The sequence below is a fragment of the Chenopodium quinoa genome, unplaced genomic scaffold (genome assembly GCF_001683475.1).
Source record: "Chenopodium quinoa cultivar QQ74 unplaced genomic scaffold, ASM168347v1, whole genome shotgun sequence".
NCBI lineage: Eukaryota > Viridiplantae > Streptophyta > Magnoliopsida > Caryophyllales > Amaranthaceae > Chenopodium > Chenopodium quinoa.
Window position 1 is genome coordinate 525,197 of NW_018744504.1, and position 17,181 is coordinate 542,377.

Sequence of the window (17,181 nt, forward strand, 5' to 3'; positions counted from 1 at the left end):
GGGAATGTTGTTGCACATTTGAACTTTCCCCAAAGTTTAATAACTTTGGTGGAAATTGATTTAACATATTGACATCCTGTTTGCTTGTTTCCAAAAAAATAAAATAAAAATATTAAAAAAAAATTGCATTAGTCATATAACAAATTCTCAAATCCTAATTCCTAATCTACCATCCACATAGGAATTGTTTTATAGTGTTTGCTTTGCTTTGGTTTAGCTTAAAACTACTAATGGCATTAGTTTGAGAACTGCTAATGGCTTTAGAGGTTTAAAAAAAAAATCAAACTTTTATGACAACAATCCTCTTTCTCTCTCTAAGTAAATGACTAAACACATTTTAAAAAAACAAAGTTGCAATTTTTTTTGAAGAGGTGGGGTCGCGAGGAGAACGTGAGAATTTGTAAATATATAAGTAGATTTAAATATGTCGAGTCCCTAGATTAACAAACCCATATATTAGCAGTTTTGATAAAAACTGTTAATGATGGACTTGTTTGACATCATTGTTTTCAGTTTTTTGTTTTTTTTGAAAACTAAAAATCAAAGAAACAAAAAAAAAAAAAAAAAAAAAAAAAGGTGTTTCCACTTAATGGTTGTCAGTTTTCAAAATTATTACGTATGGTTTTGATAAATTTGACTAATTTTTATTTATTATGTGATATACCATATTATATGATTTTAAAAAACAAAAAAGTCTCTTAATCATCTTACGCGGGCTATATTATAAAGTTATAAACTATCCGCCTAAGATCCGGTCATTATGTTTTTATTTTTTATTTATTTATTTAATTTTTTTGTTTTGTTTTGTTTTGTTTTGTGTGTGTGTTTAGAGAGATTATTATTGTTAATTGCTTCCTTCCTACAGTGATTCAAATAATTTACATTTCTCTAAATCTCTCATACTCTTAGCATAACTGCGCAAGGGAAGCAGACAGAGGGCATAAAACTCCTCGAACCACCTGATTGCCGCCGACGAACCACCGTCACCGGATTACATACACTATACAGTACTCTGTATTGTTTCTTCTTCGTTACTTAATTTCTTTCACTTCAATTTATTTATACTGATTTTACAATTTTCTCACAAACCCAATTTGTTAACATTTCAGTTGATTTCGAGCTATTTACCTACTTATTCTATACAATTCGGTGGAATATCATCAAGGGTTTTTCAATTTGCAATCTTTTCAGAAATCATGGAACCCTCAAATGAAGAACAACCACCCATACTTGATCGTACTTCTCGAGCAACTCGAGGAAAAAGGTGGGATTTTTCCAGTAATTTTAGTAGCAGAAAACTTCAATTTGTGACTTAATTGTTTAATTTTCCTGGCTTTTTTTGAATTTTGAGGTAATGGGTGTTTTCTGTGTTTACCAGGATGACCAAATTGCTTGATGATGAACTTGAAGAAGATGAGGCTTTCTGGAATCAAGACGCGCTTTTGGAGGTAATCTTGTGTTATTTTGCTGAGAATGAACTTTTCTTTCATGCCCTTAGGGTGGTACCCAAGATCTCGGGTTGAATTCCGTTTACATTACTTGCCCTTTTATAGATTATAGTATTGTTGCATCAAGTTTTGAATTGGGTTCTCAAGATAATTAGTAATTACCTCTTTAGTATATCTCCCTCCTCTATTTTCATTAATTAAATGTGTATATTTAGCTGGGGAAGAGTTTTCATGACATGTCTTGCTAAGTAACTGTTGTTTTGTTGATGTAATGGTGGTTTATAATGTTGCTTTTATCATGTTTCAATGTGTATGACTTGGTTTTTCATTGTATTTGTGCTTTTGTGATTTCTCAGGAAGAGAATGATGGAGAATATGAAGCGGAACCGGAGATCACTGATGAGTTTGATAGTGACTTCGGTGAAGATGTGAGTGTCTAAACAGCTGCTATCTTGTTCTTTAAAAAAAAGTAGTTGCACCCTTTAGTTTCTGGTTGTTGTTTAAGTTTGTTCTTAAAATTTTATACACTGGTAAGTTTCTTGTTGTTCTTTAAGTTTGTAGTGCAGCATTGTGTGTTTTGGTTGTTTTCCGAAATGAGGTTTTGTGCTCTTGAGTACCTGAGCTAAAGATATTTACACTTGTTTTTTTTAGGAGCCTGAGCCTGATGATGGAGTACAGAATGAGGCAGAAGCAAGGTTTATATTGATTGTAAAAACTTGAGTAGTTGTTTGATTCTGACAATGAAATTGTAACGGAGGATCTGCTATTTTGCAGGGAGAAGAGGCCAAAGAAACGGCTAATATATACAGGAAAGCCACAAACAAAGAAGAAAAAGAAGAAGAAGGACCTTTCTAAATTGGAAGAATCTTTGAAGGAAGAAATGAATAAGGATGTTTCAGAAATAGTGGAGGTCCCTGATGAAGAAAAACATTCCGGACAACCTACCACCTCAGATCATCATGAGGAAGGTGATGAAGCTGAAGGAGAAAAATCTGTGAGGAAATCTACTAGAACTGCAGTTATTGTTAGGCAGGCTGAAAGAGAAGCTATACGTGCTGCATTACAGGCTACAATGAAGGTAAGTCTTTCCCCCCATTGACGTTTATATTGATACTGCATTGTAGCCTCCACAGTAATTTTTATTTTATTTAAGAAATTTCATAACTCTATGATTTTTTTAAGTTCATATATGCATACTTTTGTTCATGGATTTCCACCTTTAATAAAGCAGTAGTTTTTGGGTTTTGTTATTAGGATTTAGGAAGTGTGTTGGGATGGATGGGTGGGTTGTGACCTGTGAGGTAGAGATTTCTGCTTCATACTATTATTCTGTTGTCAAGAGCAAATCGTTGGATTATTTATCATATATTGTTGGTGATGAAGCTGTTTAGTGCCTTGGGTAGGAAGGAGGCCCAGATTATACTCTTAGGCTCTAAATTTTCTGTTTGCTAGGCATCTCTCTTGCTGTTGTTAGTCACCCTTCTTTCCAAAGCTTATATTTCCTCTATGTTTATTTACATGCAACACACATTTTGTCACATTTTAAGAAAGTCACTATTCACTGGTCCCGTGGTCCCACTTGACTTTAACTCATTAATCCTTTGAATTACCTAACCACTCTCATAAATTCATCCTGGTCAATTAAGAAAACCCACCATCAACTGCCATAATCACGTTTTCCACTTTCATAAAAGCCTCTACCGCCACCACACCCACTATTGTCGCCTCCTGATCCACCATCCTCTTCCACCATTAGTGCCATAAAGGACCTTTCAGTGCTTGTAGTAGATAAGAATCTTCCACTTGTAAGAAGAGGCATAAGACATGCACAGAATACAAGAAAATGTTTCTATTGCTATCAGCATGATATTTATTTGTTTATGTCAAAATGAATCATCAAAATTATATTACAAATAACTAAATTTTAAAAACTATATGCTCTATCTTGAATTACTCAGGTTCACATGTCTTTGTTCCAAGATATAAAAAAGTAATAACTTCACTGATTTGAAGCATTTGTTTCATTTGAAATAATTATCAGCCTGTAAAAAGGAAAAAAGAAGGCGAGGAGAAACGAATGTCTCAAGAAGAAATGCTCCTGGAAGCTGCCCAGACAGGTTTCATCTTTTGATTCTTTCTTAAATGAGGTTATGAATGGATTTAATAGTAGTAAAGGAGCTTGTGATTTTCACTTCTTTATCATTAATATATTGCAGAGATTATGAATTTGAGGCACTTGGAGCGTGTATTAGCAAGGGAGGAGGAAGTTAAGAAAAGAGCTATTGTGCATAAAGCTGTCTATACTGGCCCACAAATGCGATATTCATCCAAAAATGGCAAGTTTTTCTTCTCTTTTAGCTATGCTTACTGGGACCCTCATTTTATTATATGTGAGAGACAATGCTTTAGCTAAGATGTATGACCTTTTGAGAAGGGTTCAGGATCCCTTCTCAAAAGGGCCTTAAAATTAGACAATCAGAATTAAATGTATTAACTCTGCTTATATACTTTTATCTTGCAGGAAACACATTTATCGAATTCAGGAATGGACTATCATTTGACTCTCAGATCTCTACAAAACCAGTTCCTTGTAAGTTCCTGAGTATGCAAGGCCATTCTGATAAAATATGTACGGAGTATCTTGTAGGTGTTTAATTTCCATGTAGTAAATCTCTGAGTTTCGGTTAACCATGAGTATATAAAGGAGCACATGTTATACATTTTGGTTCCTGTTATATTAATTTGATTGTTCTATGTAAAGAAATAATTATTATATCATACTTGAACATCTTTATTCACTCTCTGTCTTGATTTTTGTAAGCTCACTTTCAAGATTAATTGGGACTAATATTAGTTATTGAACAACTTTTCATTCAATGTGGAAAAAGCTTACAAAAATCACACCAGAATAAAGGGTTGTAAAAGTTGTTACTACTTACCCTTGATTAATCGATATGCTACTGGATGCAGCCCATTTGGTACTATTATGATGAAAAATGTTAATATTTTTCTCTTGCCATCCACAGGGGTTTAAGGCTTTGGCCAAGCCCCTTGTGAATAAAGAAAGAATATTAAACCTCTGGGATACATTTTCTGATGTGATTTTCTTCTTTCCTTTCATTGTTCCTGCTCCTATGAATCAAGAAAAATTTGATATTCAAATTTCTTTTCCTTTCAGATCCTCAGAAAGCGCTATGCGTTGTCACTGGACTGCCTGCAAAGTAAGAACTGCAAAAGCTAGCGTTATTTATTTTGAAAGGGAATTTTTATTTAGAAGCTGAGGTTTGACTATATGGTTATCATATTGGTAACCTGGAGTTTTTCCATTCTTAATTCTCCATTTTATACCAAATGCATATCTCCAGTAAGCCAATTCAATAGCTTCTTTTGCAATGTCTATTATAGACTAATTAATTTGACGATTCTTTAGAACATATATGCCTTTTGTATTAAGATAGACTGAATAGGCTGAAGGAGATGGTACTCATGCCTTGGTTATATGTTTACCAGACAGTATATTCTAACATGTTTAAATGGCTGATATATTCTAGGTACCGAGATCCAAAGACAGGGCTACCTTATGCAACAAAAGAAGCATTTCAGATAATACGTGAACGGTATTACTTCATTGTCTTAATGCACCTTTTTCTCGTATTTTACTTCTGTTTCATTTTCATTCACTTAGAAGTGACATAACTCACAAACACCATAGCATTTTCCCTTTTATTTTTCCTTCTCTTGTGGCCATTTACTTATGAATATGATATTATGCGGATAAGTTTTCTGTTGGGTTAAAGTTTTGGATAATTTATTCACTGCTAAAGACAGAGAAGTATAATCTGTTTCTACATTCAAGTAAAACATAGAAGAAATTTCTATGAAATACATCTGTTATCTGAAACAATAGGTTGTCATGTAAAAGGCTGTGGTGTACAGCTGAAACCATAAGCTTCTAAACCAGTTGATATATGCTGATGCTGTGTGAATCATATTCCTGTAATTTTTTGGTAGATTGTCCAATTTCCCATTCGAGTTGCTCCGAAGGTATTTTCCTACAGTTCAGAACTTCAGATTCTTATGTCTTGTCATTAGATCTTTTTATTTGTCACCTCCACCTTTAGCTTCACTTAATTTGGTATACATTCATCTCAAAATTTAGTAATTTTATGAAACATGGTGGGAAGTGACAGAGATGAAACATCTGATTGTTTGGGCAGTAGTACTAGTGACGGGTGGAACTACTGTCGGAGAGAACCTATGCTACCTGGACTCAACTGGAAGTTTCCAACCCATGTATTGATAAATGTGTCTAATTGAAATTTCCTGGTTAAGGGTTTGTTCTCCTCACTTATTTCAGGTATAATAAGTTCGAGACAAGTTCTTATAATATAAGTTAATATCAAATAATTTATGGTCAGGTTTAATAAGTTTAGATCAGGCTTCCATTCTCCCCACCTTATTGTCACTTGTCACATGTCTAATAAGTATAGATAAGATAACTTCAGGCCTTATAAGCTCAAATGAATTCATATAATATAATTTTATGGCATAAGATAATTGAAATTCGGGTGAAGAGAACAATACCTCAGTGACTTAACAATTTTACCTGGTTTGGTCTAAAATGAAGTGTCATGTCATATCCACATCTAATTGCCAAGTTTCCAACACAGGTAGTTTTGGTAAAATGAAGTGGTAGAGAAACATAGGAGAAAGCACTATGAGCAAAAAATTTGGACCTAGCCACCAAAACTATAGTCACCAACCAAAGTGAAAGAACTATTAACCAAGCACTTGTGGAATAAGGGCTGATTAGGTTTTAAGTGGATAAAGTCGCCTTTTTTTTTTATGAAAAAGTTACGGTTTTCACTTGTGAACTTAAACGCCAAAAATCTCTTCCCATGAATGAATAAACAAAATGCTTGAGCAAACCCTTTCATCCATCAATTTTGCGACTATGAATACAACTGTCTTCCTTATATAGAGGCTTCTATTGGATACAACCTTAGAATACAAAATGCTTGACAGACTATCCATTCATCAAATTTCCAACACTCTGATTATTACAACTTAAATGTCTACCTTATGTAGAGAGAGGCTACTGGTGGTTACAGGCTTAGCCGCTTAGAATACAAAATATCATACTTACACTAAGGTTATCCGAATATTAGACGTATCTAAGCATTGCTGAGATATTTTCTCCAGAAATATTAAAATATAAATCATGAATTTATTGACTCTTGCATAGTTGGTCAGATGAAACTGAGTTGGAACTTTGAAGGCCTGGAATAGTGGAATTGTCTACAAAAGAAATTGCTTCCGGTTTCTTGCTGTTGCTTGCTGATCAATTAGTGTCTATGTCTAGCTTTTTAATATTGTTTTGAGACATTTCAAACAACATAAATCATCTCGATGCAATTTTTCAAGTATTGTAATTAAAATCTTTCACACTTGCAAAAGCAAATCACAAGAAATTAAGACTTTTATGGGCAGTTTCATAGGGGCACATATTATTTGGTTTTTTTTTTTTCTTCCCTTTTCCTATTTACTTATCATGTTTTTTAATTATTATTTCTGTTATTCTATTGACATGGTTTACTTAGTGTTCATCTCTATGTCATTATGTGCCATGTAAACATGATAAATATTCCACACAACATTTGCCATTGCCAAATTTATGCTTGCTGCGTGGTTTATCTGTTTATCTCATTCAGTGTTGTGAGTTCCTGTTCACTGTTGAGGCATTTGCAGTTTTGGATATGTAATTAAAGAGTTATTATTCATACATTAGGGTGTGGGACATTAGTTGGGAATATTGATGGAATCTTGAACATGATTAGTAATCTCTTTTCATTACTACGAATAAGACGTAATTCATAGCAATTAGTTAGCCAGTAATATTAAATTGACTTATAATTAATGAGAGTCAAGAGATTCATGTGGGGGCTGAATAATAGAGCCCTGCAGTCCCGCTTCCCAAGTGGTGTTGGAGGGTTTGATTTCAATTGCCTCCAACCTCATTTGAGTTGGCTAGGTTTTTCTGGCCAGCTAATATCATTCCATGTAAATATGTAATGATATGCATAAAATTATATTTCTTTGTGTTATACGTGGATGTGATTGAGCTATGTGATCAAACGAAGCATGTGAAATTTTGACAGCAATTCTTCTGATGCCAATGATTTCTGTTTTGACTGACCTATTCTTGTACTGCAGCTATTCTGCTGAAAATAACCATGCTGAAAGTAAGTTGGCTAGTGGTGATTTGTATGATTCAATAATTGGGCAAGGATTTATGAGAAAGAGGAAGAGATCTTCCACCCCACATCAAAATGAAATATCATATACTCAAACTTCGAGGCGGTTTTACAGAATTCCATCTGCTGACGATTTGGTTTCAGATTAGTTGCTAGTGCAGTAAGTTACGGAGTTTTTATGCCATCAATTAGGTGTATATTGGAGTACGATAAGTCTCACCCTGATGCCACAGCTGGAGATTGGAATGTCAGATTGATTCATCAAGCTTTGGTGAAGGAAACATTTCATTTGCCTAGTCAGTAATAGAGCAAGTGGATACAGAAGCTACAGTGGTGTAGAAATGCTGCTGCTGAATTGTGGTTTCTGGCAATCATTCAGAGCTCATATTACTGAATGTCCTAGGTGAAGATCCTTTTCGGTGGCAATACAAAAATTCATCTAATTTTGGGATATAGTCGACTCTTGGCTATATTGTGCCTTTGCAACAACCCACTGTGACTATAGTCGGCCTAAATTCATTCATTATAAGCAAAAATGGAGAACAATGATAAGCAGCTGTGGTGTATAGGATGTTTGTCCATGCTTATCCAAGACTGTGCAAGAAGATCAATGTGAGCCCAAGCGTTGTTGACATGAGTTTTATACTTGGCGATTTAGAAGTTCATGTGAATTTATGTTATTATAATGATTTTTTCTCAATTCTCAGTGCCTAAATTTTATCAGATGTAATGTGCTTTGTTTAATGGACACACACATAGTTGAAGTTATGTATATATAGGAGCAAAGTAGTAAAAGTTAATAAATTACCACCCTCTTTTTATGGAGTATATGGTAAATGGTTAGCTTGATATTGCTCAGTTTTTATGTTGAACATATAAAATTTTTCTCAGCACCTTTTTCTCATTTCGTAGTATTTGTCAATCATTGACAAAGCATGACAGTTTTTTTTTTGTTGTTCTTACTCCATAATGTTAACCCCAAAAGGGCGTAAGTTACTTTGATTGTCACATACATTAATGCACATAACTTTAAAAGCGTACGCATTGTGACTAATCCAATATAGCACAATACTTCCTATCATTATTTTTTTGAAACAAATGCTTTGTATTTCATAACATTTTATTACGAGTATCATATTAAAATGACAAAAGCTAAAGAACGCTCTTGAGACATTGGATAAGATAACTTAAAAATACAAATTTTCCGTATTAAATTAAAATAAACATTAAATAGACCGATCAATGCATAATTAGTGCAAGTACTGATAAAAAAGTTAGAGAGACAAAATAATAAGAGAAGTTGAGAGGTTTCTCGAAGAATATTTACCCAAAACCTTCAACTTTGAACCTTCTTTCTTCTTCTTCAACCTCACTCAACAATCAAACCTTCTTTCCCAGAAAACTCTCAAAAATGGTGGTCATCGAACCAGCAAACGAAGAATCACCACCACCACAACACCAGATCAACCACAAAAATCTCGATTCTGAACCTGAAACGAGTTCCGCCATTAACAACAACAACAACAAAGACGTTTCTGAGGGTTTCGAAACTGCTAGCGAAGGCGATCATTCTGATAGAGGCACCGATTTTGGCGATGACGATAACAATGGCGACGACGAACAACAGCATAATCAACAAGGAGATGGAGAGGAAGAACAATCTGCGCCATTAATGGCTGCTAAAGATGATTCTTATGAAGATGCTCTTGATGATGATCAATTGAAACAGGTATTGTTAATTTCTCTTTCTTAATTTTGATTTTGGAACTGTTTTTGAGCAATTCTAACTTATCGTTGGTTATAAATTTGTTAATTTTTGAGAATTGTGGTTGAATTTAGACATTTTTTTTTATATGAATTTGATTTTCTGCTTAAAATTCACCTTCCTGTAGAATAAGGAGTTCATTATGCTCTCTTGAACTTAGTATTGATTATACTTTGTAGCTAGAGATATAATTTTTGGATTATATTTGGTTATCTATGAAGTATCATTGTAATGTATTGTAAGTTTGGTCTTTTGATACTATCAGATTGATAAACTAATGCATTTGGAATCCTTCTTTTGAGGAAGGTTTGTAGAGATAGCTCTTAGCTTGTGCTCAAGCGCGATTTTCTGGTTTTGATAGGCGCAGTCCTATAGGCCAAGTATAAGCATTGAGTAATGGTATTGTTTAAAAAGTTGTGATAAAACACGCGTTTGTTGGTGATATTAATGTTTGGCTGATGCTTAGTGTTTACAACGTTGTCGATTTGTTTATATATGTGGTGACTGAATAACATTTACTTATTTTTAGATGTTTATGTAATAATTGACAGATGAATTTTGTTGTTTTTAGTGTTTGTCATGCCTGAGTACTTGATGTACTTATGGAAGCCTTGTGTTTTCTATGTATCTTAGTTGACATGAGACTGTTGTTCATTTATGCAAAACTGTTAATGGCTTCCTTCTGTTTTTAACAGCGAGCGCTAGCACAAGCTAATGATGCAAAAGTAGAAGGGAATACATTGTTTAAGGATGGTCAATTTGAGGATGCATTGTTAAAGTATGAGTCGGCTCTACAAGTAGCTCCAGAAATGCCTGAATCAGTAGAGTTACGTTCTATCTGCCATTCGAACCGTGGAATATGCTACTTGAAACTGGTATGTTACTGTTGCTTCCTATTGATCTCGGTCCTGTAGACTGATGTGTGCTAGCTTTAGTCTTTTAGGCAATCATCAATGGACAAGATACAATTAACTGAAATTAAGGCTTGAATAATTAAAGCTGTGATTATAAATTCTAACTGATAAACCTCCATTATTGCTGAATAGTTTAGTTTTAAAAGTAATCTAAGATGAATTAATTTAGATAACAATCATTGGTCTTTAATGTCTTATCCCTCAGGTTTTAAGTGTTCTTTTGGAAACCTTCCCGTTGTGCTGTACATTGACTGAAATTTGAGCCTTTCAGGGTTATGACCCTTTAGTTTACAAAAGGATACTAGGTTCTTCACTTGCTTTTGTTGAGACATAGAATCGTAATTATGTTTAATCTTGGATAATTTATTTTGCGTATATGGCTTGTCATTTGTTATTGCTTGTCAGAAAACTTTATTTCACCTTCTCCCTATTTTAAACTTTTGGGGCTTTCACAGTTTTCGTAAAGAATGTTGTGGAGACTGGAGAGGAGGTGGGGGGAAGTATTCTCCAATTGAGCTACTAATGTGACTGGAAGGTTAGGGTTGATATTCTCTATTAAAACCACAGCTATTTAGTCTAGTAAGTTTAAGTCATTGCAGTTTTATTATTGTGGCGTTTGGAATGTTTTCTAGCACTTCGCAAATAACCTCTCTTTTATTATATGAAGAGATTGAATTTTTGTAAGGCTGCATTTTTTATTCGTGAGATTAACTTTTTTATTAAGTATTGTTTGGGTCTCGTAAGTTATAACTATACTTAGTTCAAAATTGTTTTAGTCCTGGTATACATAATGGCTTGTTGCAATGGGTGATCACTCATTAATTTGTGGTGATGTTATGTTCTCAAAGATATTTTTGGATATAAGATTTCAAAAGTAACTAGTTTTACTTGTTAAATCTTGAGGTAGTAGCATAATCTTGGAAAATATAATCATTTATAAATAAAGACTAGTACTTAATCTCCAAGTATCTTAGCCTTTGAGTATCCTTAGTACAAACCAATTTATTATTGCATTTTATTCCGTGATTCTGTTTCCTTCTTGTTTCAAGGGTCATGCAATTTTATTTTATTTTTTTAGCAAGAAGATTCTGGTAAAAGTTTCTTATTATTAGTACTATAAACTTCTCTTACAATATTGCTTATTTAATTGTGGGCTTGCTTATATTTTGTCTTGTTTGATGATGGTTGTTGGCTTGTTGCTCAATTCATGACAAAAAATCTGGGTTCAAACTGTGTAGCATTCCAACGGAACACAATAAAATGTTTCCTTTGGGTGTGTTTAATGTAGAACTTTGTGCGTTGGTTGCTAAACTTTTTGGCCATAGATTGTGTTATACGGAGTAGACATTTACATGAAAGGGCTGAAACTAATAGTCCAGAAAACTGACTATGGTGCACTGGCCACCAAATTATGGTTGAAGTTCATATTGCTTATTACTTCAGTGTGTTCAGTTTTATTAGCATGTTCATAAAGCTGAATTTGCATCTGATATGTACCCCACACTGCTTATTAATTCTGTATCTTGTTGGTGCTTTCATGAGTAAGTATCCAATTGTTAGCTGGATGCTTAATTTGTACATAACATATGTGGCTCATATTCTATACTTCCTCCGTTTCTTTTTAGTTGACACGTTTCTTTAGTCACGTTTGTCAATGCACTTATTCAATCATTAATATCTTTAATTATCGATAAGCAAAAATTATGAAAAGTTGATATTTTGAAAGTATATAACGTGACGAATCTAACAAGATCCCACGTGATTATATTTTTCATTACGTATAAAGCACAAAACACGGTCAAAAAGAGGTGTGTGAATAGAGCTAAAGTCAAAACGTGTCAACTAAATAAAAACAGAGGTAGTATTGCCCTTGCTGTGTTCAGGGTAGTGAGTCTACTGTTTGTAGGAGTGATACACAAATGACTAATCTATGTATATACTGAGTTTTGTTGTCATGTGATATTGGGTTGTGAGTAAACTGGGCTGTGAGTCACGTGATATTGAGTTGCGGGATAGAATGTGCAATATCTTTTGTGTGTTCCTTTTGTACCATTGGGGTAAGGGGGAGGGGGGGTTGTGTAGCTTTTTCTCTTAGGTATTATGAACCTCTCTCTCTCTTGAACATATTGCTCCCACCCCTCACCTCAATAACATACTATATTTATGTGTTTCTACATGTTGGCTGCCATTAAGAATTGTAGGCAGGGAAGACACTATCTTCCTGTTAATGATTATTTCAGTTCTGTAATTCCATTCTTTTGCATGTTGCTCATTTAGGGGAAGTATGACGAGACAGTGAAGGAATGCTCAAAAGCTATAGAACTAAATCCAACATATGTTAAAGCTCTTCTTAGGAGAGGAGAGGCTTATGAGAAGCTTGAACGATATGAAGAGGCTATCTCTGGTGAGCTTCCAAATTGTTCCGCGTTTTCTGCTTGATTAATTTATTTTAGAGATGATATTTTAGCAATTTACCAATATGATTCTTTCATAATCTGATTTCCTCGTGCATTTATACCATTTTTGGTGGTTTCTATTTTGATATTTTGCAGATATGAAAAAAATAATGGAAGTGGAACCTTCAAATGACCAGGCTAGGCGAAATATTGTTAGGTTGGAGCCGTTAGCCCGAGAAAAGATGGAGAAAATGAAGGAAGAGATGATTGGTAACCTTGTTCTTCTTCTTCTTTCTTTCTTTCTTTGTTTCATTCTTTGATCTTTACTCTCCTTTGTGATTACTTTCTCCATTTTGTAAGTGGTTTGCTTATTGATGTTAATGCACTTGATTATTTTATTGTATACTTGATGTTGTCTGTATTGAGGTTGAGGATTTGTGTGCAAATCAAGTCAGATGCTACCCGTGCTGAAATTTTCCCCTTGTTTAAAGTTGAAGCCAAACTTTGTCCTTCAATTTAGCCAGCTAAATGCTACAAATAAATTTATCAGAAAGATGAAAATTAAGTTGACTAAGGTTTAGAAATATCAACGAGTATGGAATTGGAGCTTAGCCATAATGTCGAAAATTTACTACTGGCAACCCATCTTAAAGTATATAGTAGCAATAATCTGTGGCTTGTTCTTCTAAAGTATGTAAAGTGGAAGCAATATAATTGAGAGAGCTTGTATATATGTCTAGAGGATTGTCTACTTTACTGAGAGTTTAAGGATATGTTTTGTGAGTGTTTACTGGCGCAGGGAAGAAGTTAAATCAGTTGGCTATGATGAACAGAGATTCTCCATCTTTTTATAAACTTACTCAAAATAAATTTCTTGCTCCTTTATGAACTAATCAAGCTGCAAAATGGTTTGAACTATCTTTGTAAGGAAATCTATGTACAGGCTATATACTATGTACAAGATAACTCAAACCATTTTGCATGCGTTAGTTCAATTAAGCTGCAAAATGGTTTGAGTTATCTTGTAATGATTTCAATGTAATAAGGTATATTATGCATGTGGTGAGTTCTGATTCTTCTGAATGTTCGGACCTTATATAGAAATACAATAAAACCAGATGCTCTACAGCGGTAAACTGTTGAATTGTTGCTGATTTAAATTCACAATATTGGCATTTGGCTAACTGCCAATTTCTTTTTATATGTTAAGTGTTTTTTTAGCCTTTTGATTTAGAAATTGCAACAAGTTTGTTTCTGTGTGTATGTCATGTTTCTTTATAGTTTTGCGGTCATAGCCTTTTGATTGCGAAGAAAAATGTTACGTATTAGAAAGTCCGTCATGGTTGCCATGTTATGAATGGAGTCCTAACATAATGTGTGTGTGCAGGAAAGCTCAAGGACGTCGGTAACAATATACTTGGCCGCTTTGGAATGAGTGTCGACAACTTCAAAGCCGTGAAGGATCCTAACACTGGTTCTTACTCAATTTCATTTCAACGCTAGTCTACTTGGTGGATATTTACAATTCACTAAAACTGAAGCAGCTTTGGTACTTAAGTGTTAGAAGACCATTTGCACACGATGGTGGAAGTTTTTCGCGCAGCTGGTGATGTTACCTGACTACCAGCTAAGAAAAAGGAACTAATTTTGCAATCCATATTCTTTGAGCTAGCCTGCATATTGGTAGTTGGTGTTTTTTTCAGAAACCAATTGCATTACCCAAAACAATGGCTACCGCAATATTATCTTTTGTGAAGGCTTACTGCTGTTTCTAGTCTTGATTTATAGACTGCAAAATGGCTTTGATTGTCACCATTTCGCAAGAAATATTGCACTATACTGGGTCTAAAAGCTGTTTATACAACAATATATATCTTTTGTTGCCGTGATTACCTTATTTACTTCATGTTGATAGAAAAGTTGGGGCTTAACTAAAGCTTATTTGAATTAAACTCTGAAGGTTGTCTATCCTTGACTTATTGAGTTTATTCGTATATTTACTCAAGTTCGAATAAAATGATCTACAAGACTAATGTTTCTGTGAAATGCGATTGTGTGAACCCTGAGTATTGCATAGCTCCGAGCCTGCGATTTCTGTTTTCAGTTCAAAGAGTACGGTGAATGTAGTGTATTATGTAAATTGGAGAGCATTTAGAGTAATCTTTTCATCATCTTTGTTCATCACCTTAAATGGTTCTCTGAGATGTTTTCTTGCTGCTCTGAAGTTGGTAAAAATAGACTATAAGCATACAGAATAAACCATATGTTTAAAGGGAAATTATTAATGGTACACCCAAGGTTCGAGCGTTTATCAATGGTACACCTACTAACTATTGTTTATCAGCAGTACACCCAAGGTTTCACACACTCATTTACAGTAAACCTAACGTTAAACAAACGTTAATTTTTGCTTTTTTTATTTTTTTTTAACTTAAAAAACTTCCTCCTTTTTTCCCTCTTTGCTTTCCCTCCATTTTTTTAAAAACTAATTAACTTACCCACCCACTCCAACTGTATACATATATAGTTTCCTTTGTGTATTGAATTATGCATTTGGATTTGCACATCATTTGTTATTGTTTAAATAAGAATTTCAGCAATTTTAAAATTAGAAGTCCATAAAAATAACATACTTAGCTTTATCGATATCAAAAGAAAAGATTACAACAACATTACATTATTTCAAAGCTACTACTAATAACACCATATACATAACAATAACAATTTTGACCATCAAATGCAAATTCATTTGTTTTGTGCATGAACTCGTTGAAATCTCTCCTCAAAAGTTGAACACAAGTAGCTTCAGGTGTATTAGCAACCCTACCTGCTATGTCAGTAACAATATGCTCCTCTTTAACCCACATGAAGAATTCACACAACCTGCACTTGTAGTAGGGTCTTCCAGGGTTTGAAACAGAGCTTGAGAATCTAATATCAACATATCTTGAGGGGGTCACAGTTGCAATTAACTAATTTGATTCACAAACCCTACCATTCCTATTGCTAGAAGACCCCATGATAGAAGAAGCCATTCACAAGCCAAAATAAATAAAATAAAAAGAAAGTGAAGTGGGAAATTCGAGAAGGAGAAGAGTAAACTGCAAAAGAGGGGGGGAAACTATATATACACTTGGAGTGGGTGGGTGAGTGAGTTAGTTTATAAAAAAAGAGGGAAAGCAAGGGAGAAAAAAAGGAGGGAGTTTTTAAGTTAAAAAACAAAAAAAACCAAAATTAACGTTTGATTAACGTTTGTTTAACGTTAGGTTTACGGTAGATGAGTGTGTGAAACCTTGGGTGTACTGCTGATAAATAATAGTTAAGTAGGTGTACCATTGATAAACGCTCAAACCTTGGGTGCACCATTGATAATTTCCCTATTTTTAATAACTTTTGATACAACAATTATTTGATCAATCTAAAGTGTGAGGCTTTGTTCTACTCAGTGGCAGATCCAGAAATTTATAAATGGGGGTTCAAAAGAAACTTTCAACTTAATCATCCCAACGTAAGGAGTACAAAGTAATACATTGTCAAAGACATATCTCCAAAAATTACAAATCGTTTTTAATAACACAACAAATAATAGGGTTTGTACTCATGAAAAAGATTCATGATTATTTAAAAGAGAAAACAAAACAACACATAATTTAGAAGAAATTACAATTGTTCTTGTCGATTTTAATTTCTTTGAAGCGCAATATTTGTCTCTATGAAAGAAACCAAACAATAATCATTTAAAAATAACCATCTACTACCTCCGTTAGACATTATTTGCAACGATTTGACATAAGGTAAAGAAGGAAAATGTCTAATCGTTGCAAATATAATATGTAACGGAGGTAGTATATCATTTCGTAACTTATAAAAATGCTCTTTCTAGTTTCTACACTTGCGGTTGCCACAAGAAGAATTATCACCAACTTGATGAGCAAATAAACTTGTTGGTGCACTTGAATATCTGATACTTCTTTGTTTCAGACTTTGAGGTGGAAAGAGAAATTAGAAAATTGTGTGGGTGTTTGAGACTTTGAGCTGGAGAGAGAAAATTAGAAAGTGGTAAAATAGGTTATGTGAAATTAAAATAATTTCATTTCTTTTCCCTAATTGTTCACTTCACGTGAGTGATCAAGATTTGAAAAAAAATAAAATTAAATAAAAAAATAAAATAGCAGTCATATCTTCACGTGAAGAAGCAAGAAGATAGGATGTAAAGAAGTAGGTGTGTTTGTCAGCTTATGATATAAAGATATTTAAAATGAAAGTCCAAATTTTTGGGCTTTTATTTTTTAAAACTAACGTTCCTAAGCAAATCATATTGCCAAATAACTACGGAGTATTACACATGTAATTCATTCCTTTGTCTGAATCGATAATAGTCTCATTGGCTCAGCTCCTTATAAT

At 33.8% G+C, this 17,181-nt stretch overlaps 2 protein-coding genes across 5 annotated transcripts; both read left to right on the forward strand.

Moving 5' to 3' along the window:
* The first annotated feature begins 776 nt into the window (after window positions 1-776).
* On the forward strand, window positions 777-8,606 carry LOC110698304 (SWR1 complex subunit 2-like). Of its 4 annotated transcripts, none has more exons than XM_021875711.1 (12): window positions 777-1,014; window positions 1,192-1,264; window positions 1,379-1,448; window positions 1,805-1,876; window positions 2,100-2,143; window positions 2,223-2,526; window positions 3,490-3,565; window positions 3,665-3,784; window positions 3,970-4,038; window positions 4,627-4,669; window positions 5,000-5,065; window positions 7,662-8,606. In XM_021875711.1, exons 2-12 carry the CDS (start codon window positions 1,197-1,199, stop codon window positions 7,849-7,851), a joined length of 1,122 nt encoding a protein of 373 aa, XP_021731403.1. In that variant the 5' UTR covers window positions 777-1,014; window positions 1,192-1,196; the 3' UTR covers window positions 7,852-8,606. The 4 variants fall into 4 exon arrangements, with proteins under 4 accessions (XP_021731403.1, XP_021731404.1, XP_021731401.1 ...); XM_021875712.1 differs by having other exon boundaries at window positions 777-1,007; XM_021875709.1 differs by having other exon boundaries at window positions 779-1,014; window positions 1,110-1,264.
* A 370-nt stretch (window positions 8,607-8,976) lies between these two features.
* Window positions 8,977-14,810, forward strand: LOC110698305 (tetratricopeptide repeat protein 1-like). The gene is made up of 5 exons (XM_021875714.1): window positions 8,977-9,431; window positions 10,163-10,342; window positions 12,659-12,785; window positions 12,934-13,047; window positions 14,165-14,810. The coding sequence occupies exons 1-5, from the start codon at window positions 9,114-9,116 to the stop codon at window positions 14,278-14,280; spliced, it is 855 nt and encodes a 284-aa protein (XP_021731406.1). The 5' UTR covers window positions 8,977-9,113; the 3' UTR covers window positions 14,281-14,810.
* Window positions 14,811-17,181: the final 2,371 nt, after the last annotated feature.